Source organism: Zingiber officinale, chromosome 9A (genome assembly GCF_018446385.1).
Source record: "Zingiber officinale cultivar Zhangliang chromosome 9A, Zo_v1.1, whole genome shotgun sequence".
Classification (NCBI taxonomy): Eukaryota; Viridiplantae; Streptophyta; class Magnoliopsida; order Zingiberales; family Zingiberaceae; genus Zingiber; species Zingiber officinale.
Window position 1 is genome coordinate 134,686,940 of NC_056002.1, and position 21,213 is coordinate 134,708,152.

The 21,213-nt window shown below is 38.4% G+C and overlaps 1 protein-coding gene across 1 annotated transcript; it reads left to right on the forward strand.

Annotated features, from left to right (window-relative positions):
* Positions 1 to 2,228: 2,228 nt before the first annotated feature.
* On the forward strand, positions 2,229 to 3,559 carry LOC122020963 (geranylgeranyl pyrophosphate synthase, chloroplastic-like). The gene is made up of 2 exons (XM_042579025.1): positions 2,229 to 2,914; positions 2,998 to 3,559. Exons 1-2 carry the CDS (start codon positions 2,288 to 2,290, stop codon positions 3,412 to 3,414), a joined length of 1,044 nt encoding a protein of 347 aa, XP_042434959.1. The 5' UTR covers positions 2,229 to 2,287; the 3' UTR covers positions 3,415 to 3,559.
* Positions 3,560 to 21,213: the final 17,654 nt, after the last annotated feature.

The window sequence follows — 21,213 nt, forward strand, 5'->3', positions numbered from 1 at the left end:
AAATTCTAATTCATGTAAAAAAAAATATTTGATCTCAATATATTGAGTCAAATTGATATATTTTTATTTTTTTTATAATATGCGCTAAATTAGTCGCATAAGTGGCTTCATTAATTCCATATATTTTGCAAACTTTTGTGATGAATTCTAAATTCATCGTAGATTTTGCAACAAATATTATTTTCATTGTAAAATTTACAATAAATATAGAATTCATCATAAAATCTGTAATGAATGTTTGTTGTTAATTGACAACGAATTTTAAGATAAACATTATTTGTTGCTAATTTACAATGAAACTCTTCTATTGCTAATTAGAGATGAGTTCTTGTTTCGTTGTAAAATTTATTATAGATTTTGGATGAAAACTTTTAGTCCCTAAATCTTAACTTTTTTTTTATGTACTGGTAGAGACACCAATCTCCCAAGCTCCTAGTTGACAGGCTTTTTAACTACACCTCGATAAACATATTAGAATAATAAAATAAGTTCCATTTATTTTTTAAAAAAAACATATCTCAATATTCAAAATAATGTGAACTAAGCATGGCGTCGTGAAACTTGCCCTTTGAAATAATTAGGGTTTTTCAAAGCGCCCAACCCTAACGCCGGCCAGGCGGCCGAATTCCACCAAATTGAGGTTTACTAAGGAAGGAATTAAGGAGCATTCATACTTCACCGAGCTGCATCTTTCAGCCACTCATTCAATAATTCAGTTGACCAAAAATTTAAATTTATCAGTCAACGTTACTCTTTCACAACTGCGTTCCTTTTCAGACATTAATTTTTTTTTTCAATAATTTAGATATTCAATTCTAACAATCCGATTAATTCTGAAGGTAAAAATTCGTTATCATAAATCCACCACCAGTTAAATTCAAAAAACACAAGTGAGTCACGGAGAGATGGTTTCCTCATAATAGTTTAAAGTCTACAGTCATCCAAAAATATCTAATATAATCTATTTAAACTCTCGTTGCATAGAAATGAGCCCCAGTTCTTATCACCGCACGTGTTCCATGAGCCCTTTTCCAAGTATGAATGATCACACTAAATACATGTTTCTTAATGTATGCATTAATTACAGCACTGTTCAAACAGGAATTAATCTGTCTGCCAACTTTGTGGGACCATTTTGGAGTAGTTATTGGTTAATCATTTCGTTCGATTGATCATGGATTAGATCACGGTTCCATTTCTCCTTTCAAAATCATTATAATGAGAGCCGTTAGTGAATTAAACATTTGTAAGTTCTGTGTTTAGGGCAATAAGAATTTATTTATGTTTGTTTAAAGTATATGTTAGAGTAGTTAAGAGTAAATCTGTTTTAACATAGTCAAAAGTATTTAATAATTATGATTATTTTTTTTAATTGATGAAAACGGTTCAAAGATTAGTTAAAATTATTTTAACTTAACTAAAGTAATTAGTGATGTGGCAATTTAATGAAGTGAGCAACCATGAAATTGTTAGGATCACCTACTACTCTCTAAAAAGAGATAAATTATAGAGAATATTCACTCTAATATAGTAATTCTCGGTAAGAGAATATGAGTCACCTAGTAAATTATTTTATACTTATTAGAAATTGATCCTAAACTTTATTAGAATTAGAGATTATAATAGGCCGGATTCGAGTCAAATTTTATATCCTCAATTCTTATATCCATCGGGATCATATATTCATTTCTATACCGATTAAAGAATTAAATATCTTCTATATTAATAAATATTTTTCATCCAACTATTATATTAGAATTAACATAAAAAAATATAGGATATGACTATCAATTATATATCTATGATTTGATCTCAGCTATAACGTATTTATTAAAAAAAATTCTTCAAATAGAGGATGCAATTAAAAGATTCTAAATTTTTATACTGACAGTCATGTGTACTTTCTGATTTATTCTAATTCTCGCCCTAGAGACTATGGTGCAACGGCAAAGCATCTAGATTGTCACTTAAGCACCCACGATTCGAGTCTTAGTTATGACGAATTTATAGGAATTTTTCCTCCAAATGAGGTATGTAACTAAAGGATGCTAGACTTCTGGGCTGCCCGCTACTAGTACTTCCCGTGGGCGATGAAAAATTTATGTGGAACCGGACCGATCACCCAGGCACAACATTATCCGGCCTGATTAATTTATCCTAATTCTCGTTCATAGTTAAACAACTACTCCGCCAATCCGTTAGAACGGAGTTAGACTGCTATTTAATGCTTCAATTGATCCATTGCGACAAACCTCCTCGCCTTCTCATAGCAAGAGCACACTACGCCATGGCCTACGCCACCGTCGTTTGCTCCTACGCCACCAACATGACCGCAAAACCGGCCGCCGGGACTGTACCCGCCGGCGCTGCTTCCCGCCGCCTGGCAGCTGCGGTGCGCTGCGTCTCGACGCCGCCGGAACCCGGGAGCCTGGTGGTGGAGCGGTTCGACCTCAAGGAGTACATGGCGGAGAAGGGCCGCAGGGTGAACGAGGCCCTGGAGCTGGCCGTGCCCCTCCGCTACCCGGAGCTCATCCACCGATCCATGCGCCACTCCCTCCTCGGGGGCGGCAAGCGGGTCCGGCCGCTCCTCGCCATCGCCGCCTGCGAGCTCGTCGGCGGATGCGAGGCGGCCGCCATGCCCGTCGCCTGCGCCGCCGAGATGCTCCACACCATGTCGCTGATCCACGACGACCTCCCCTGTATGGACAACGACGCCCTGCGCCGCGGCCAGCCGACCAACCACGTCCTCTTCGGCGAGGAAACGGCCATACTCGCCGCCATCGCCCTCCACTCTTTCGCCTTCGAGCACGTCGCCGCCAGCGGCTCCGGGGTCGGGGTGGCGCCGGAGCGCGTCGTCCGCGCCATACTGGAGCTCAGCAACTCCGTCGGATCCGAGGGCCTAGTGGCTGGCCAGGTTATCAATCAATCAATTCCAAAATCTTCGCCTGAAATTAAATTTCTATTCAGAAACGAATAATTTTTCTTCTGAACTCTCAGATTGTGGACATTTCTTGCGAGGGGAAGGAAGTGGACATGGGCGTGCTGGAGTACATCCACATCCACAAGACTGCGCGGCTGCTGGAGGCGGCCGCGGTTAGCGGGGCGATCGTGGGCGGCGGGGAGGAGGCGGAGGTGGAGCGGGTGCGCCGCTACGCGCGCAGCTTGGGGCTGCTGTTCCAGGTGGTGGACGACATCCTGGACGTGACGAAGACGTCGGAGGAGTTGGGGAAGACGGCCGGGAAGGACCTGGCCAGCGACAAGACCACCTACCCGAAGCTGCTCGGTCTGGACGGCGCCCGGGAATTCGCTCACACGCTGGTGCTCCAGGCCGAGGGGGAGCTCGCCGCCTTCGACGCCGCCCGGGCCGCGCCCCTCTACCACCTCGCCCGCTTCATAGCTTACCGCCACAACTAGATCTTCTAACTTAGCCAACCTCCGGTTCTACGGATACCAAGGAAAATAAGGTTGGGAAATGCCTTTACTCATTATTCCAAAGATTGATAGTTGTTTCGTAATTTATCTTCTTTGTGTTGAATTGAAACGGAGACACTGGAACGAAGTATTTGTTTTTTTTTGCCATCCTCACCAAGGAAAATAAGTTCATCATTTCTTTTAGTTTTAAAAAATATTTTTATCGTAAATTATATAGTTTTAATTAAAATTATTATATTATATTTTTATTGTTGTCCCTTTCTTGAGTTAAAGTCCACTCAAAATAAAAATTTATGCCATTTTGTAGACTCTCGCAGCATCCACCAATATTATCAATCAAATATTTAAAATATAATAAATAAATATTTCATAAATTAAATATTTATGTGACGCACTCATTAAATATCTCTACTAAATTACACAATCAATATCATATCAATTAAATATTTATATATCTCATTATTGGATTTTCCTTATCTATTAGTTAGATATCCGATCAATCTTAATCTATAGGACCTCTAACGGCCAAATATCCCATTCCTCCCCTATTTTGCATGACTGAGCAGGCATAGCAACTTCAAGGAGAAACATAAGACAGAGCGAATCAAACCTAGAGCGAGCCCACCTTCAGAAGCCCCGAGATTTATTGCTTGTCTACCAGACCAATCCTAGCTAGCTAAAACTTGCCCTTGCTTCGACGACCGCGGCTTAACCTTTAATATTTCTAACCACCAAACATCAAGTCGCCCTTAACTGACTTAGACAGTTAAACTTCTACAACTAGATATGTTTAACTTTTTAATTAAATAAATATAGGTAAAGGCCCAAAATTAAAAGAGGTTTTAGAATAATCTCTATAAATTTATAGAAGAGTTAGATTCCGTTAAAATAATTCATCATATATACATCTTAACACAAAGTAGCGTTTGAACTTAAATTTTGTGCAACTCATATATATAGAAGAGTAATTTCTATGCTGAAAAATATTTTGATATTATGTTTGAATCTAATCGTGTAAGAATAAAGACGTAAAAGAATTGAGTAATTGCTATCGTGTTTTCATGCTGCCTCTGCACTGTATGGCTTCTTTCACTCAGACCATCCCAATAGTATGTCCTAGAGAATTCTACTAGCGCATGGATGCAAAGAGGTTTACAAAACAAGATGATATTGATGCACGAGGATTTGAATTATTTTTATTAATTTTATGAAATTATTCCTTTTTCATGTAATTTTTGAATTTTTTTATGTCTTTAGAGTATTGTTGATAGTTTATATTCTTTATGTTTTTGGATTTAAATCCATTTAACATTTTTAGAATTATAAGTTTGTCAAAAAAAAAAATTCCTTTCTACCTCTGTTTTTTCTTACAGGTTAGGAATCAGGTCTATAAGTTTGGATTTCTTTTTTTTCTTTGTGTATCAGATCATATAAACATATTTTTTCTTTGTGTATCAGATCATATAAACATATATTTAACTGTTTAAAAATTTAATTATTAAATAATATATTTTTTCAGAAATTTTGAAGGATAGATTATTTATCTTCTTTTTTTTTTTTTCTCAAATCCCCCTTTCTTGTCAAATCGCAAGATGATTGTCATTTTGTCATACATTGTTGGTATCAAAGTTGACAAGTTTCGATTGAAGAAGTCAAGCATCATATCCAATGAAAAGTCATTGTGGTCGCGGTCGTGATCGTAACAACAAACAGGTTTCGGTTGAGGAAGTCTTGCACCGTGGTCGTAGCGCCCAAGATGAGATTGAGAATTTACAAAGACAAATCACAAATTAACCCAACGTCTAGCGGCATAAGATCTTGAAGATCATGAGATATGTAGTATAGAGGATCGACATGGAGACCTTAGATTTTGATTTGATCTTTCTGAGTTTCTGGTACTTCACAAACTGAGGGATTCGTTGATTGACTTAATGAAGTGTAGAGAATACTTTATTATGAGGAAGTTCCTGATCAAGTGAAAGTGAAATTGGTTACCTTCAAACTCAGAGGTTTAGCGTTAGTCTAGTGGGAGCACTTACGGTGCTCACAGGACCAACAAGGTAAGGCCAAGATTAATGATTAGGAGAAGATGAAAAAAAAGATGAAAGATCAACTTCTCCCCTTTACATATACACTCAATTTCTATCTTAACGGCTTCATACATTAAGGAAGGATTCAAGTTCTCAACGAGCTCTAGTTGGTGAAAAGTCATAGATCCGTAAACGCATTATGGAAGAGCAATCTAGAGCTTTGGAGCCTACACAAAAGGAAGAGAAGGAGAGGTTAGCTAAAGAAACAAGGAAAGAAGAAGGTTACTTGAAGAAGAGGCAAGAGAGCTGGCTTTACAGGAAGAGCAAAAGAAATTGGAGGCCGCTAGCCGTAGAGCAAACGATAGCAATAGAAGAGGACAAAGAGAAGATAAACCCAAACGAAGCTTGGATCGAAGACCATAAGCGCATGCTTGGAATGAACTTCCTTTCGTCCCAACTCTCCAAACTCCAAGCCATCGATCTACTCTTCGGTGACCTCCTAAAGCTCTACATCGCCCACTGTGACCTCGCCGCACACCGGACATGGAGAAGTCAATGGAGGACTAGCTCTACGAAGCGATGCACATTGCCCTGCACGGTCACACTACCATCTCCAAGTCTCCAACATCCTTCTCTCCATAGGCTCCCTATGGAATTCGCTCTCCCCTTCGAACCTCTCAACCGGCGACCTTGCCATGGAGCACGTCCACCAGCAGACCTTCGACATTTTCCTCATTGACGGCTTATAGGTGGAGCACGATGAAAGTGCCACTGTCTTCTGCTTCTGTGAATTCCAGGATACCAAACATTCATTAAAATAGAAAGTCATTCCACTTGTGCTTTTCCTCCCATCGAGATCGTCTGCTAAATCACTGTCCGAGTAGCCGAATATACTAATTTCGTGGGGTCCCTTTATGTAAACAAGCCCAAAATAGATTTTACCTTTCAAATACCTAAGAATCTGTTTGATCACCTTGTGATGCATGATTGTAGGTCTCTCCATGTATCTGCTCGCCAATTCGACAGAATATGACAGGTCCAGCCGTGTGTGTAGCAGATATCTCAGACAACCAATAATGCGCCTGTACTCCGTGGTGTCAACTGGAATCCCTTCCAAGTCCTTATGCAAACGTGTCATGGGTTCCATTGGATGTTTTGTGGCATTGCAGTCTGCCATCTTGAACTGAGATAGAATTTTCTTGGCATAAGCTGATTGTCTAAGTAAAATTCGGCTCTTATGTTGCTCCACTTCAATCCCTAAGTAGTAGGAGAGAAGACCCAAATCACTCATCTCAAATTCTGTCATCATTTGTTGTTTGAACTTGTTGATTTTCTCTGTGCTACTTCCTGTCACGATGAGATCGTCAACATGCACTCCAACAAGTATACTTGCTTCTCCTTCACCTCTTATATATACTGCATGTTCTTGAGTACATTTTTTGAAGCCAAGCTCTTCCAGACTCCTGTTCAAACGTATGTTCCTAGCTCGTGGAGCTTGCCGCAGTCCATAGAGGGCCTTGGACAACCTATATACCTTATGTTTCTGATATTGTACTTCAAACCCTTCTAGTTGAGTGACATATATTTCTTCTTTTAACTCTCCGTTAAGAAATGCTGCCTTCACATCTAGATGGTGTACCTCCCAGCTTTGATTTGCAGCAAGTGCAAGAATGACTCAAATAGTGTCAAATCTAGCGACAGGCGCAAACACTTCTTCAAAATCGATGCCTTGTCTTTGTACATAACCTTTAGCCACTAATCTTGCTTTGTGCTTAATGACTTTCCCATCTGAATCTTTATTCAATCTGAACACCCACTTTAGGTCGATAGGCTTGGGGCCTAATAGGAGCTCAGTTAGGTTCCAGGTATTGTTCATCTCAATAGATTTCAGCTTTTCCTTTATTGCTTCATACCAGCAAGCCTCGATTGCAGCTTCTTGATAACATGTCGACTCTTCAGATATCACCATCATCACCTCACCCTCTTCTTCATCAATACCAACCACTTCCTCAGTATTAGCGTAGATATCAGCAATGGATATAAAATGGACCGGTCCTTCATAAGACTCGGGTGAGTTTGTTATCGAAGGCGAGGAAGCTGTATGGGTGTTCGATGATGGTGTAGATGGACTTGACACTCCTTTCATGGGTACCACGGCTACTGTCGGTGTTGTGACATCTTCCACTGCGGTTTCAATGTCTGCTGCAACAATCACCTCGTTGGTGTCGAATGCATCCATCACCATAAATTCTGGCACCTTTTCTTCATTGTTGGCACCTGCATTCCATGTCCATTCACAATTTTCTCGAAACATTACATCTCTACTTACTTGTAGCTTGTCATGCCTTAGATCAAATAGACGATGAGCTTTGCAGCCTTTCTCGATGCCCAAGTATACCATGGGTGAGTTTCTGTCGTCAAGTTTCTTGAGGTCAGGGGATGTATTTTTCACATATGCAACATTAGGGCTGTAAACAAGTCGAGCCGAGCCGAGCTTTGGGGTGTTCAAGCTTGTTTGATAAGGTAACCAAGCCGAGCTTAAAATATACCAAACTTTTGAAATGAGTGTTCAAGCTTGGCTTGGTTTATTTTTATGAGTTTGAGATTGTTTGAAACTTGGCTTGAGTTTGGTTCATTTAGATGTTATCAAGCTCTCAATTCAAGCTTGGCTTGAGTTTGGTTCGTTTAGATATTTTCAAGCTCTCAATTCAAGCTTATTTGATTGTTTGGAACTTTTAGTTGTTTGATTGATTATTGAACTTGATAATTTAAATTTATTTATTTATTTTATTATTTATTTAGCATATTGAAAAGAGTTTTATTAATGAATATAGTTCGTGAATATTGTTCATGAACATTGTTCACGAATGTTAACGAGTTGAACACATATGTGTTCAAATTTGTTTGTTTAGCTTAACCAGCTGTTCAAGCTTGTTTGTTTAATTAATCTTATATATATTGAACGAATATAAACAAGCTCCTACCAAGCTGAACACCAAGCTTGTTCACGAACACTTTACAGCTCTATGCAACACAACCGAACACTCTCAAGTGGGCGAGATGTGGGTTTCTCCCCATCCAAGCTTCAAATGGCGTGCGCTCTTCTAACGCCTTAGTTGGGAGACGGTTTAACAGATAGACAGCATGCCTAACAGTCTCTCCCCAGAACTTTGTCGGCATATGTGTACCCTTGAGGAGACATCTTGCCATGGCCATCACGGTACGATTACGATGCTCCACAACACCATTTTGTTGGGGTGTGTAGGGATCCGTGAGATGTTGTTCGATTCCTTCATTTTCACAGAATTGAGTGAACTCCGTAGATAGAAACTCGTCGCCCCAATCTATCCAGAGTGTTTTGATCTTGTATTCAGTCTTGTTCTCCGTCAAGAATTTGAACTTCTTGAATGCTCGAAAGGCATCATTCTTTGCTGCCAATATATCCACCTTGTGAAATCATCAACAATTAGAAGAAAGTACTTGTTACCGGCTAGTGTACATGGTGAGTTTGGCCCGCAAATATCAGCATGGAGAAGTTCCAACTGCTTCTCCGCTCTACAATTTGCTTGTCACGGGAATGGCGACCTTGCATGTTTGGTGATCACACGCACTCGCAAAGCTTGTTCGGCTGGGGTAATGGAGGCACATCAACCGCTAATTTCTTCTCCCCTAACAGCTTTAAGTCATGGGAATTGACATGTTCGAGCCTTGTATGCCATAACCAGGTTGGGTCTTCTAGGCTTACTAGGAGACAGACTTGCTTGAATGTCTTCAAGGTTATCTTGTACAAACGATTTTGTGTTCGCTTTACCAGCATCAAGAGTTTCCCGCTCCTATCAATCACCTTCATGGTATCTCTTTCCACGTGCACCTCGTTCCCAGTTTCTGTCAATTGACCGATACTTATGATATTACTACAAAGTTTCAGAATGTAGTATACCTCGTGGAGAGCCTTTTGATCATCGTTCTTGCATTCGAACACAACCATCCCCTTGCCCATGATCTCAATGGTTGATCCATCGTCAAACCTCACCCTCCCGGTGATGGTTTCATCTAGTTCTTGAAACTTCTCGCGATGGCCAGTCATGTGGTTGCTAGCACCGTTATCAAGGTACCAGACGTCTTTATCTCCTTTATTAACGTCGCGATACATCTCCGATAGCAACCTATCTTCACTGAGTAGAATGGTATCCTGACGCTCACGCCTAGTGTCAGGCTCCTCGTGGGACACGATCATCATCAGTGTTGGCACTTCATCGGTGGCGCAAGTGAGGTGAGCCTCATCATCACGACGCTTGTTGTAGCATTCAGACTGTAATGACCACCCTTCTTACTACTACTACACTCTAAGGATGATCGTTACTTAACTACTAACTCTACTTAACTGGTATGATCGAAACCACGAGGAGTTTCTACTGAAAAATTTCGACAAAGTCTCCCCTGTACCGGTGACCTTAAACTGAGATACAAACATAATATACATCAGCCACAGTTGGCTGGAACATATATCAAACACACAAAAGAAATAACATCACCATGCAGTTTAATAAAATCAAATCATGCAAGTAATGAATAGCGGAACAAAATAAAATACAGCTTCCTACTTCAAAATTTTCTTATCAACTTATATACAAAATTTATCTAACAAATTCCTAAACTAAGTCCCAAGACTTCCATAGTCCTGGCATCACACACCATCCGCGCCACCTTGTCGCCTTCCTTTGCTAAATCTTTTCCTTTCCTGTATCTGCAGTAAGAGGAAATGCAATCTATAAGCAAAATGCTTAGTAAGCGCTATCTAACTCACAAAAACTCGAATATGTGCATGTAAATACAAAAGATACTGAAACTGAAATGCTAAAAAGAAGGCTACTCATGCTCATCTAATAATAAAGTACTAGAAATAAGAATCTATACTGCTCATGCTAGAATCAATAGCAAATGGAATAGAACTAAGAACTCAATACTGCTCATGCTCGAAATAGCAAAGAAAAGCCTAACAAGAAAGGAAAGACTAAACAACAAAGGAAAGTCTAAACAGCATAGGGAAGTCTAAACAACATGCTAGAAATAAGACTAATCATGCTCAATAAACTAATAAGGAAACAAATAAAACTAACACTGAATGCTTAGAATTCTAAAGAACTAAACTTACTGATTTTAAGCATCTTTGAAGCTTGTTTCATTTATTCCAAAAACTTATACTTTAATACTTCAAAATAATAATAAACTTCTTCTTGGGCTCAGGCGTAGTACCATCTTATGCGCGCTCCCTAATAGAGACTGTGGTAGCTAGTCACCAGTCCTACGAGGGTAAAAACCTTAGTCTTACCAGGGCCAAGACTTTGGAATTGGTCACCTGAATTTATTTAACGACAACCTTGGAAGTCGGGTACTAGCCTCTTCAAAGTAAAATATCTTAATTACTTTTTCTTTAAATGTCTTGACATTTTAACAAGCACCTTGTGTGCCAAAATCCCTAAGGTCTTAATTTTTGGGATCTACTTAAGGCCTTGGCATTTTTCTTTCCTTTCTTTATCTTTCTTATACTTTTCTTAAACTCAAAATACTGTTAGGGTATTTTTCCATATGCATCTATAAGTGAAATCAACTAGGTAACACACAATCATGCATATTTAAGGGAAATCTAAAGCCTTGTTCTACAATGCTATCCATAAACTATCTATTAGCAAACCTGCACTGCTAAAGAAACTAAATACTTAAAGAAAATCTACACTACAATGCTTAATAAAATTCTGTACTGCAATGCTTAACAGAAATCTGCATTTCAATGTTAACTAAAAATCTGCACATTAATGCTTAATAAAATCTGCACACCAATACTTAATAAATCTGCACTAAAATTCTGCACTACAAGGGGATCTAAACTGCACTAAAATTTTGCACTACAAGGAGATTTCAACTGCATTAAAATTCTGCACTTCAAGGAGATCTAATTTGCACTAAAATCCTCACATGGCAATTATAAACCTAGAATTTCATATTCTAGTAACCGGCTGAGACCAAATGGAATCCTTGATATCGACACATCCAAGTACTTTAATTCTGAACATCAATTATGCCATTAAACTTATGGTCAGAAAGGAATTCTCAGTATAAAATCTATATTGATCAACATATAAATCTCTTTTCTCATCTTCTAAACTAAACTTCTACTCTGAAGTTACTACTTGCATATCTAAATTACACACATACTTCTCACCTGTTAAATTCATTACATCATTTCAAATCATCTTTAGTTTTAATACATGATACTCACCAAAACAACATATTACATATGCTCATCTTCACTCTTTCATCCACATTTCTGCACTAAAGAGATTACACTACCTACTTCATCATAAAATAATCCAAAATCACTGCCAGATCAACCTCCAATTAGCCTAATAAACCAATACTTAATCCAAGTCATTCTATGTTCATTGCCTAATAGCAGAAAGGGAAACTAAAAACTTAAAGAAAAATCTAACTATATACTTGGAATAAAAGGCAGTTCGTTGCATAGATATATATATAAACTAAAACTGAAAATCTACATCTGAAATGTTTTCATGAAATCTGAAACTAACATGCTAAACTTAAAACTATAACTGCAGGTTAAAGGATTACTAAAAAATAATCTAGTAGCATGTTAAACAATTGATAACAAAAGGGTCTAAACTTGTTAGAACTTGAAACTCTATAAAACTTATACTTCTTATACTTTAAAATATTTATCTTTTCTTCTCCAGACCTTGGTCTTTCCTTTACTTATAACTTCTCATGAGTCCCTAAAAGGATTTAATAGAACACCATATGTACATATAGATTCTAGAGTTGCATAGAACGAGTTCAATTCGTTAAGACTTGCTGTGAAAATAAGGAATTGCATCTAACTGTACATGCTGTCCAATGACAAAGAAATCTAAGATTTGCATACATTAAAATAGACCATTCAAGCTCATTAATTTGCAAGGGAAATAAAACTACAAAGCTAAAAGAGAAGGCCAGTTGTCCATGCTTAATAATCCGGAACTGAAATGCTAAATGAAAGATCTGTACTGTAATGCATATCGAAGATTACAAGTAAACATGCATAGTCCTATACTGTCTTCATAAGGGACCCAACGCTAAACTTAAACCAATGTATTTACTATCAATATATCATAAGCAATTAATGAAAACATCCAGGTATCATAAGGGAACAAATTAAAACCTCTAAGCATCATAATGGAACAATGGAATCATCTACCTAACCACCTAACCACACCCATTTTCATTCCTTTGGATCTGTTCAGCATTTTTTTCCGTCAACACAAGAGGCAAAGACCCAATGAACAATCTGTTGGTTGCTACTCGGAAAGCCTAGAGGTTCCACTGTACAAAAATTTTGTACAAAGGTCTGAACCTTTTCCTAGCTACCATGTGTTCTTTTAAATTAAATTTTGGATCGCCTGCGGAACTTAACACGTTTGATCCAAAACTTAATCTATTTGTTCTTTTAGGTTTTGACTTGGATCTCCTGCGGAACTTAACACGTTCGACCCAAGTCACCTTAAGTTATTAATTCCATTAAATATTAATTTCCATAATCGGTTCCCAGTACTGACGTGGCGAGGCACATGGCCTTCTTGGATATGGGAGCAACCACCACCGACTAGACAAAACCTTTTATAGAAAGCTAATATTTAATTTCCTAAAATAACTTTAGGTTAACCGAAAAGAACAATCAAATCACAAGAAAAAAAACAAAAGAACACTATATCGAAAACAAATTCGAAACTCTAGAATCGTATGCCTCTTGTATTTAGTATTATTTCCAAAAATAACTAGTATGATGCGGAAAGAAAAATTACTAGTTATACCTTTTAGAAAAACCTCTTGATCTTCTACCGTATTCCTCTTTTAACCTCGGACGTTGTGTGGGCAACGATCTTCCGAGATGAGAACCACCAAGCACCTTCTTCTTCCTTGCAAATTTCGGCCATCAAAACTTCTTCTAGGATGAAGAGGTTCGGCCACCACCACCATGCTCCAAGGGATGCTAGAAACAAAGCTTTCTTTCTCTCCTTCTTCTTCTTCTTCTCTAAACTTGATTCGGCCACCATATGGGTCTCCACAAGAAGGATGAGGCTCGGCCATCAAAGAGAAGAAAGGAGGAGAGGATGGCCGACCACACCAAGAAAGAAAAAGAGAGAGGAAAAATAATAGAGTTATTCACAATGAAGACACCTCCACCCTCTCTTTTATAATCCTTGGCCTTGGCAAATAAGGAAATTTAAATAAAATTTCCTTAATTCTTTTGTCATTGATAAGGAAAATTTATTTAATTAAAATAATTTTTTTCTCATCAACAATGTGGCCGACCACTTTAAACCAAGCAAGGGAAATTTAATTCAATCAAGAATTAAAACTTTCATAATTTGTTTCCGGAAATTTTATAAAAAATTTCTCTAATAATTTTCCCTTCATGATGGTCAATAAAAATGAAATTTTATAAATTAAAATATTTCTTTTAAACATGTGGATAAAAAGAAAGTTATCTTTAAAAATTAAAATCTCTTCCAATCTACAAATAAGGAAAGATATCTAATCTTTTCTTAATCCTTGTAGAAGCTTTATAAAAGAGATATTTAATTTTTAAACTCTCTTTTAAATCATGAACATGATTAAAAGGAAAGTTTTTACCAAAATTAAAATCAACCTTTTAATCTACAAATAAGGAAAGAGATTTAACTCTTCTCTTAATCTTTTATAGAATCTTATAAAAGGAAAGATTTAAATTTTTAAACTCTCTTTTAAATCATGTTATCCACATGAAAAAAAAATTAAAAAATAAAATTCCTTTTTATTTTAATAGGGCCGGCCACCTAAGCTTGAGTTCAAGCTAGGGTCGGCCACATGAACCCATGAACCATGACTGGCCGGCCCTAGCTTGGTCTCCAAGCTAGCTTGGCCGGCCCCTATAGGATGGGTAAGAAGGGAGGTATAGGTGGGTATAGTACTCTATAATTAAGAGGCTACGATAGGGACCGAGAGGAGGAAATGGTTTTGGTCTCCCAATAAAATTAAGCATCAAGTGTTCGACCCAAACACACAAGTGAATTTTATCAATAATAATTCATTCCACTAGAGAACTATTATTTAATTACCGCACCAATTCCAAATTAGATTTTGGGCTCCTGCTTATTATGAGTGTGTTAGTCTCCCTGTGTTTAAGATAACAAATGTCCACTAATTAAGTAAGTTACTGACAACTCACTTAATTAATATCTAGCTCCAAGAGTAGTACCACTCAACTTCATCGTCATGTCGGACTAAGTCCACCTGCAGGGTTTAACATGATAATCCTTTTGAGCTCCTCTTGGGGACATTCTCAACCTAGTATCTCTAGGACACAGTTTCCTTCTATAATCAACAACACACACTATAAGTGATATCATTTCCCAACTTATCGGGCTTATTGATTCATCGAACTAAATCTCACCCATTGACAAATTAAAGAAATAAATATCAAATATATGTGCTTGTTATTATATTAGGATTAAGAGCACACACTTCCATAATAACTGAGGTCTTTGTTTCTTTATAAAGTCAGTATAAAAGAAACGACCTCTAATGGTCCTACTCAATACACTCTAAGTGTACTAGTGTAATTATATAGTTAAGATAAACTAATACCTAATTACACTACGACCTTCAAATGGTTTGTTCCTTTCCATCTTGGTCGTGAGCTACTGTTTATAATTTATAAGGTACTGATAACATGATCCTCTGTGTGTGACACCACACACCATGTTATCTACAATATAAATTAATTGAACAACTACATTTATCACAAATGTAGACATTTGATCAATGTGATTCTTATTTCTAGATAAATGTTTATACCAAAAGCTAGGCTTTTAGTATACACTCTAACACAATCACCTTTAAACTCTCTGAATATATTCAGAGATTTGAGCTGAATGAGAATTCTCGACACATTTTATTCGATAAAAACCTACAATGCAAAGAAGCATAGTAGGGATAGTTTCACTCATCTACTTCTACATATAGATTTATTAAGTTCCTTGTCTGAAACCATCTTATGGATATTGCAACAGCCATACATCTGAAGACTCTAAGCTAAGACATTGACAACAAGCTTATTAGGTTGGTAGTTGTCTGTTATCTTTCCTCCACAGATCCCATACCAGATAGATAAATGAACTTGCTTCAGCAGAATTGCAAGGAAGAAGGATCTATTTTAACATCAAGGCAGGTATTTCGTGGTCTATTAAATACCCAAAAGAAATCTAATCCGAAACCTCAACCCACGGAAGAACTTCAAGGTTCAATCCCTTGGAAACTCACGGCAGCACACCCTAACCCAACCATCTTCACAGAAAAATTCGAAAACAAAAGGAAGAGGAATCCGGAACTATCCTACTACAGGTGAGTAGCGACTTACATCGTTCTTGGACTTACAACCGAAGAAGAAGGAGCTGTTAGGTTTCCGGTTAGCTCGGATCTTCAACCTCCCTTGCGCCCACTGACCCTCCTCGACGAGAGGATCACCAGGAGATGAAGAAACCTTCGGAGAACGCCCTCGCCGGCCGCCAGAATGAAACCCTAGGCCTTCTTTCATTTTCGCCCGAGAGTCGTCGCCGTCACGCACGAGAGGAGAGGAAAGGATTTGGGAGATATTAGGGCTCGGGAAAATTTTGTCCTCTTTTTGTAACTAGGGTTTCATTATCAACTATACCTTAAATATATTCCGCTCCATCCTAAATTAGCAAAGCCCGCTGGCACAGTTGGTTGGTTGCGTTCTGCTTAAGGCGCGGTTCGTGGGTTCGAATCTCGGCTGCAACTCATTTTCTTCCTATTATTTATTGTTATTAACTTCTACTACTTAAATAAAATTCTTCCTTTATTTGATCAAGTAACAATTGCTTGCCCACTTGGTTAGCCGGTTTGATTGGGTCAGAGGTTGCTAGTTCGAACCTCGGCTTGGATATTTTTTTTGTCAAAACTTCCTTCGTTTGGTAAAAATACCAAACGACCTCCAAAAATTGCATAAAAATATTCTAAAATTCTCTAGAATTTTTCTATAGTATTTTTAAATATTTTTGAATTATTTTTTGGACTCTAAATGGAGAAATTTGGGTCGTTACACAGACACATAATGCCCCATTTTCTCACAATTGAAACATTTTATACGACTCTTGTCATGAGTGCCTCTGTCATTGCTGCTAGTGCCTCCTGCACTGTCTTGGCTCGACGTACCACGACCACGATCGCTCCCCGCCCACGCCATTTTCCACGACTAGGGCTGCTGGACCCATGCCCTTTGCCTCCTGACGAAGTGTCCATGTTGCTCCCCTTCTGTCGCATTTGCCATGCGACATAAGTAAGTAGGAGCTCACCTTCAGTACCGTTGGTGTTGCCGCGTAATCGTAGTGTTCGTTCCTCATACGCCTTCAGTCACCCAATAGTCTCCTCAAATGGTATCGTCTCAAGATCGTGAAACAGCTCAATACCAGCAACAATAGGGAAGAATTTATCTGGGACAGAATCAAGCAACTTCTTTACCAAAGAGGAATCTTCAAGTGTGGCACCAAGAGTGGAGAACTTGCTGCTCATAGCGCTGAGTTTGCCAGCAAACTAATCAATCGTCTCGGTCTCCTTCATCCGGAGGGCGTCAAACTCGCTCTTCAACATTTGTGCGCGTGCCTTCTTCACCTGATCACTACCAAGGTACCTCGTTTTGAGGTTTTCCCAGACTTCCTTCGCCGTCTTCTTTTTTGCAATATGGAGAAGGATGTCTTCGGGGATACATTGCAAGATGTATGCACACGCCTTTTTGTCCTTCTTTGTATCTACTTGGGCTCCTTCCACTGGCTCCACCACCTCCCAGACTCCCTGGGTATCAGGAATCGCCTCTGTCTTTATTACCCACACAGTGTAATTGTGAGGGCTTAGCATCGGATAGGGAAATGTCACTCCGCCATTCTCCTTCACAGCAACTTGTGGGATGCCAGACATTTTTGTGGAATCATGGATTCTTGGGTGTTCAATACTGTCAAAGCTCTGATGCCAGATGTTGGCCTAGAATCGGATAGGATAGCACACCCAAAACACACAACACACAGGAATATATAAGAAGAATATGACAAATAGAAATTTAACTTATGAAAGAAAACTTTACATCAAGATACCTTCTACATGCCTCTACGACCCTTTAAATACACCACAAATAATAAGAGCAAAGACTATGATATCCATAAAAATAGGATCAGCTAACACTAGATCCATAAAAATAGGATCGACTAAGTAATAAGAAATTATCAAGAAAATAAATAAATAAAATAAACTAACGACACGGGGACTTAACCTTATCATGTCTGATTATTTTTTCACAGACGTCACTGATGGAGGCACACGTGAGGGTCGTCTGTGTTGGTTGGTCTTAGGAAGATCGTACCGGTTTCACGGTACAAAAATTTTGTACAAGTATCGAACCTTTCCTAAACAACTTATTGTGTTCTTTAAAAGTTAAATTAGGAATCGCAAACGGAACTTAACATTATTGATTTCAAATTTAACTTATCTGTTCTTAATGGTTTAGACTTGGATCGCAAGCGGAACTTAACACTATTGATCCAAATCCACCCACGTTATAAATTTAATTAAACATTAATTTCTAAAATTGGCTTCCAAGACTGCATGGCGAGACACTAGTCCTTCTTGAGTATGGGATCATCCACCACCGCCTAGACAAAGCCTTTTAAGGAAAGCTAATGTTTAATTTTCTTATATAACTCTAGGTTTAACAAAAAAAGAACAATCGAATCACAAATTTGAAAAATAAAAAAAAAACACAAACTCGAATTACAAATTCAAAAAACTAGAATCTAATGCCTCTTGTGTTTGAAATTCTTACAAAGAAAAATGACTAGCATGATGTGAAAAATAATTACTAGTTATACCTTTTCTTCGTATGCTAATAACCTCGAGATCTTCTGCCGTATTCCTCGTCTCGCCTTGGACGTCGTGTGGGCGACGATCCTCCAAGATGAACACCATCCAAAAGCCTTCTTCCTCCTTCTCTAATATTCGGCCACCACCACCACCAAGGAGCAAAAGAGAGCAAGGGGAAAAAGAAGAGGAGAGGGGCCGGCCACAATGAAGAGCTCTAATAAGAGAATAAGAATTGATGTACCATGAGGCCTCTCCTCCCCATCTTTTATATTACTTGCCCAAGGCAAATAAGGAAAGACTTTTTACAAAAAATAAAATCTTCCTCTTGTTTTTCCTTTTCCCCTTTTATTTTTCCTTTTCCTTCCTCTTGATTGATTCAATCATCAAATCATTGATTGGATAATTTATTGATTGGCCAGCCCCTTGCTTGGGCACCAAGCAAGGGTGGCCGGCCCCTTAAAAGGAAGGAAATAACCTTGTAAAAATTTTATAAGCAAAGAAGGAAATCTCTTATAAAATTTTACAAGCTCTCTTTTAATTTCCTAAAGTGAATGTTTAAAAAATAAATTTTTAAAATTTAAAATTTCTCTTCTAAAATTTCCTTTTTTAACATGATTACAAAAATAGAAAAATTTTAAATTTAAAACTTCTCTTCCTTTTTCCTTAAAACCATGAGGATGGTTAAAAAAGGAAAATTTTAAAACTTTTAAACTTTTTTTTAAACCATGTGGCCTAATTCAAATAAGGAAAGTTTTATATTTTAAAATCTCTCTTTTAAAACTTGTAGATATCTACAAAGAGAAGATTTAAAAAATTCAAAACACCCTTTTTATTTGAATTTATTATGGTCGGCCCCTCTTTGCCTAGACACCAAGCAAAGGGTCGACCCCTTTGTGAAGGAATTTGCCGACCCCTATGGCTTGGTCACCAAGCCATGAGTCGACCCCTTCTTGGACACCAAGAATGACTTTCATGAGTGGACTATGAGGCACTAATGAGGCTACGACAGGGACCTAGAGGAGAAATTGGTTTTGACCTTCCGATGAGCTTGAGTATCCCGTGTTCGCCCCGAACACACAACTCAAGTTCATCAATAATAACTCATTCCACTAGAGAGTTATTATCGCACTACCGCACCAATCTCAAATTACATTATGGGCTCCTTCTTATCATGAGTGTGTTATTCTCCCTATATTTAAGATATTGAATGTCCATTAATTTAATGAGTTACTGACAACTCATTTAATTAATATCAAGCTTCAAGAGTAGTACCACTCAACTTTATCGTCATGTCAGACTAAGTCCACCTGCAGGGTTTAACATGATAATCCTTATGAGCTCCTCTTGGGGATATTCTCAACCTAGATAACAAGGACACAGATTCCTTCTATAATTAACAACACACACTATAAGTAATATCATTTCCCAACTTATCGGGCTTATTGATTTATCGAGCTAAATTTCACCCTTTGATAAGTTAAAGAAATAAATACTAAATATATGTGCTGTAGGTACAGCGGAGGCCGGCAAGAGGGGGGTGAATTGCTGAAAATAAAAATAAACTATACCCTCCTCGGATTTCAACTCAGAAATAAAATCAGCAGTAAAATAATAGCAACTAAATTAAGGAGATAGAAAAAGAAACAGGAACAGAATTTAACCTGGTTACAACCAAGAGGGTTGTTAATCCAGGGCGATGAAAAGCGCACTAACAAAAATCTCCTCTGAAGGCGGAGAAGCCTTTTACACTTTTGGAAGCTCACTAGTTGCTTAGGAATTGCTTACAGTATTGATTGCTTGAGTTGTTTTGAATTCCTAGCTCCAGGGGCCTTTAAATATCCTCTGGAAATCTGATCTCGAGGGTCCAAGGCGCCTCCAAGAGGTGAGCGGATAAAACTTTATCCGCAGCTCGAAACGGTCAGTTTGACCTGTTGAAGGCGCCTTTAACAAGGCTGAAGGCGTCTTCAAGCTGGAGGCGCCTCCAAGCCTGATGGAGGTGCCTCCAAGCTGGCAGCTCAAATTCTAGCTTGCTTTCTTCAGCTTCCGACGCTCTGTTCTTTTGGGTAATTGCGGCCAACTGGAATAGGGCTCACCCGAACCCAATTCCCGGCCTTCTCCTCGAGCAACCTTCCGTCCTGGCTTAACGTCCCTCGAACGTCGCGTACGTTCTTCACCCCCACCGGAGTACTCTTCCGCAACTCTCTCGTCCTTCGGACGCACCGAGCCCGTCGACTCCCTTCCCGTGCCGTCCTTCTCGCTAGCTGCGTCTTCCGCTCGACTTCCTACGCTCCTAAACTCCTGCACACTCAGACACAGGGATCAAACACAAAGCAGGACCTAACCAACTTGGTTGATCATATCAAAACTACCACGGGGTCCAACATGTGCTTGTTATTATATTAAGATTAAGAGCACACACTTCCATAATAACTAAGGTCTAGTTCTTCTATTAAGTCAGTATAAAAAGAACTTACCTAAAATGGTCCTACTCAATACACTTAGAGTGTACTAGTGTAATTTATTAGTCAAGATAAACTAATATCTAATTACACTATGAGTATTCCAATGGTTTGTTACTTTCCATCTTAGTCATGTGCAACTGTTTATAATTTATAAAAAACTGATAACATGATCTTCTATGTGTGACACCACACACCATGTTATCTACAATATAAATTATTTGAACAACTACACTTAGCATATAAATGTAGATATTTGACCATTGTGATTCTTTATTTCTAAATAAATGTTTATACAAAAGCTAGACTTTTAGTATACACTCTAACAG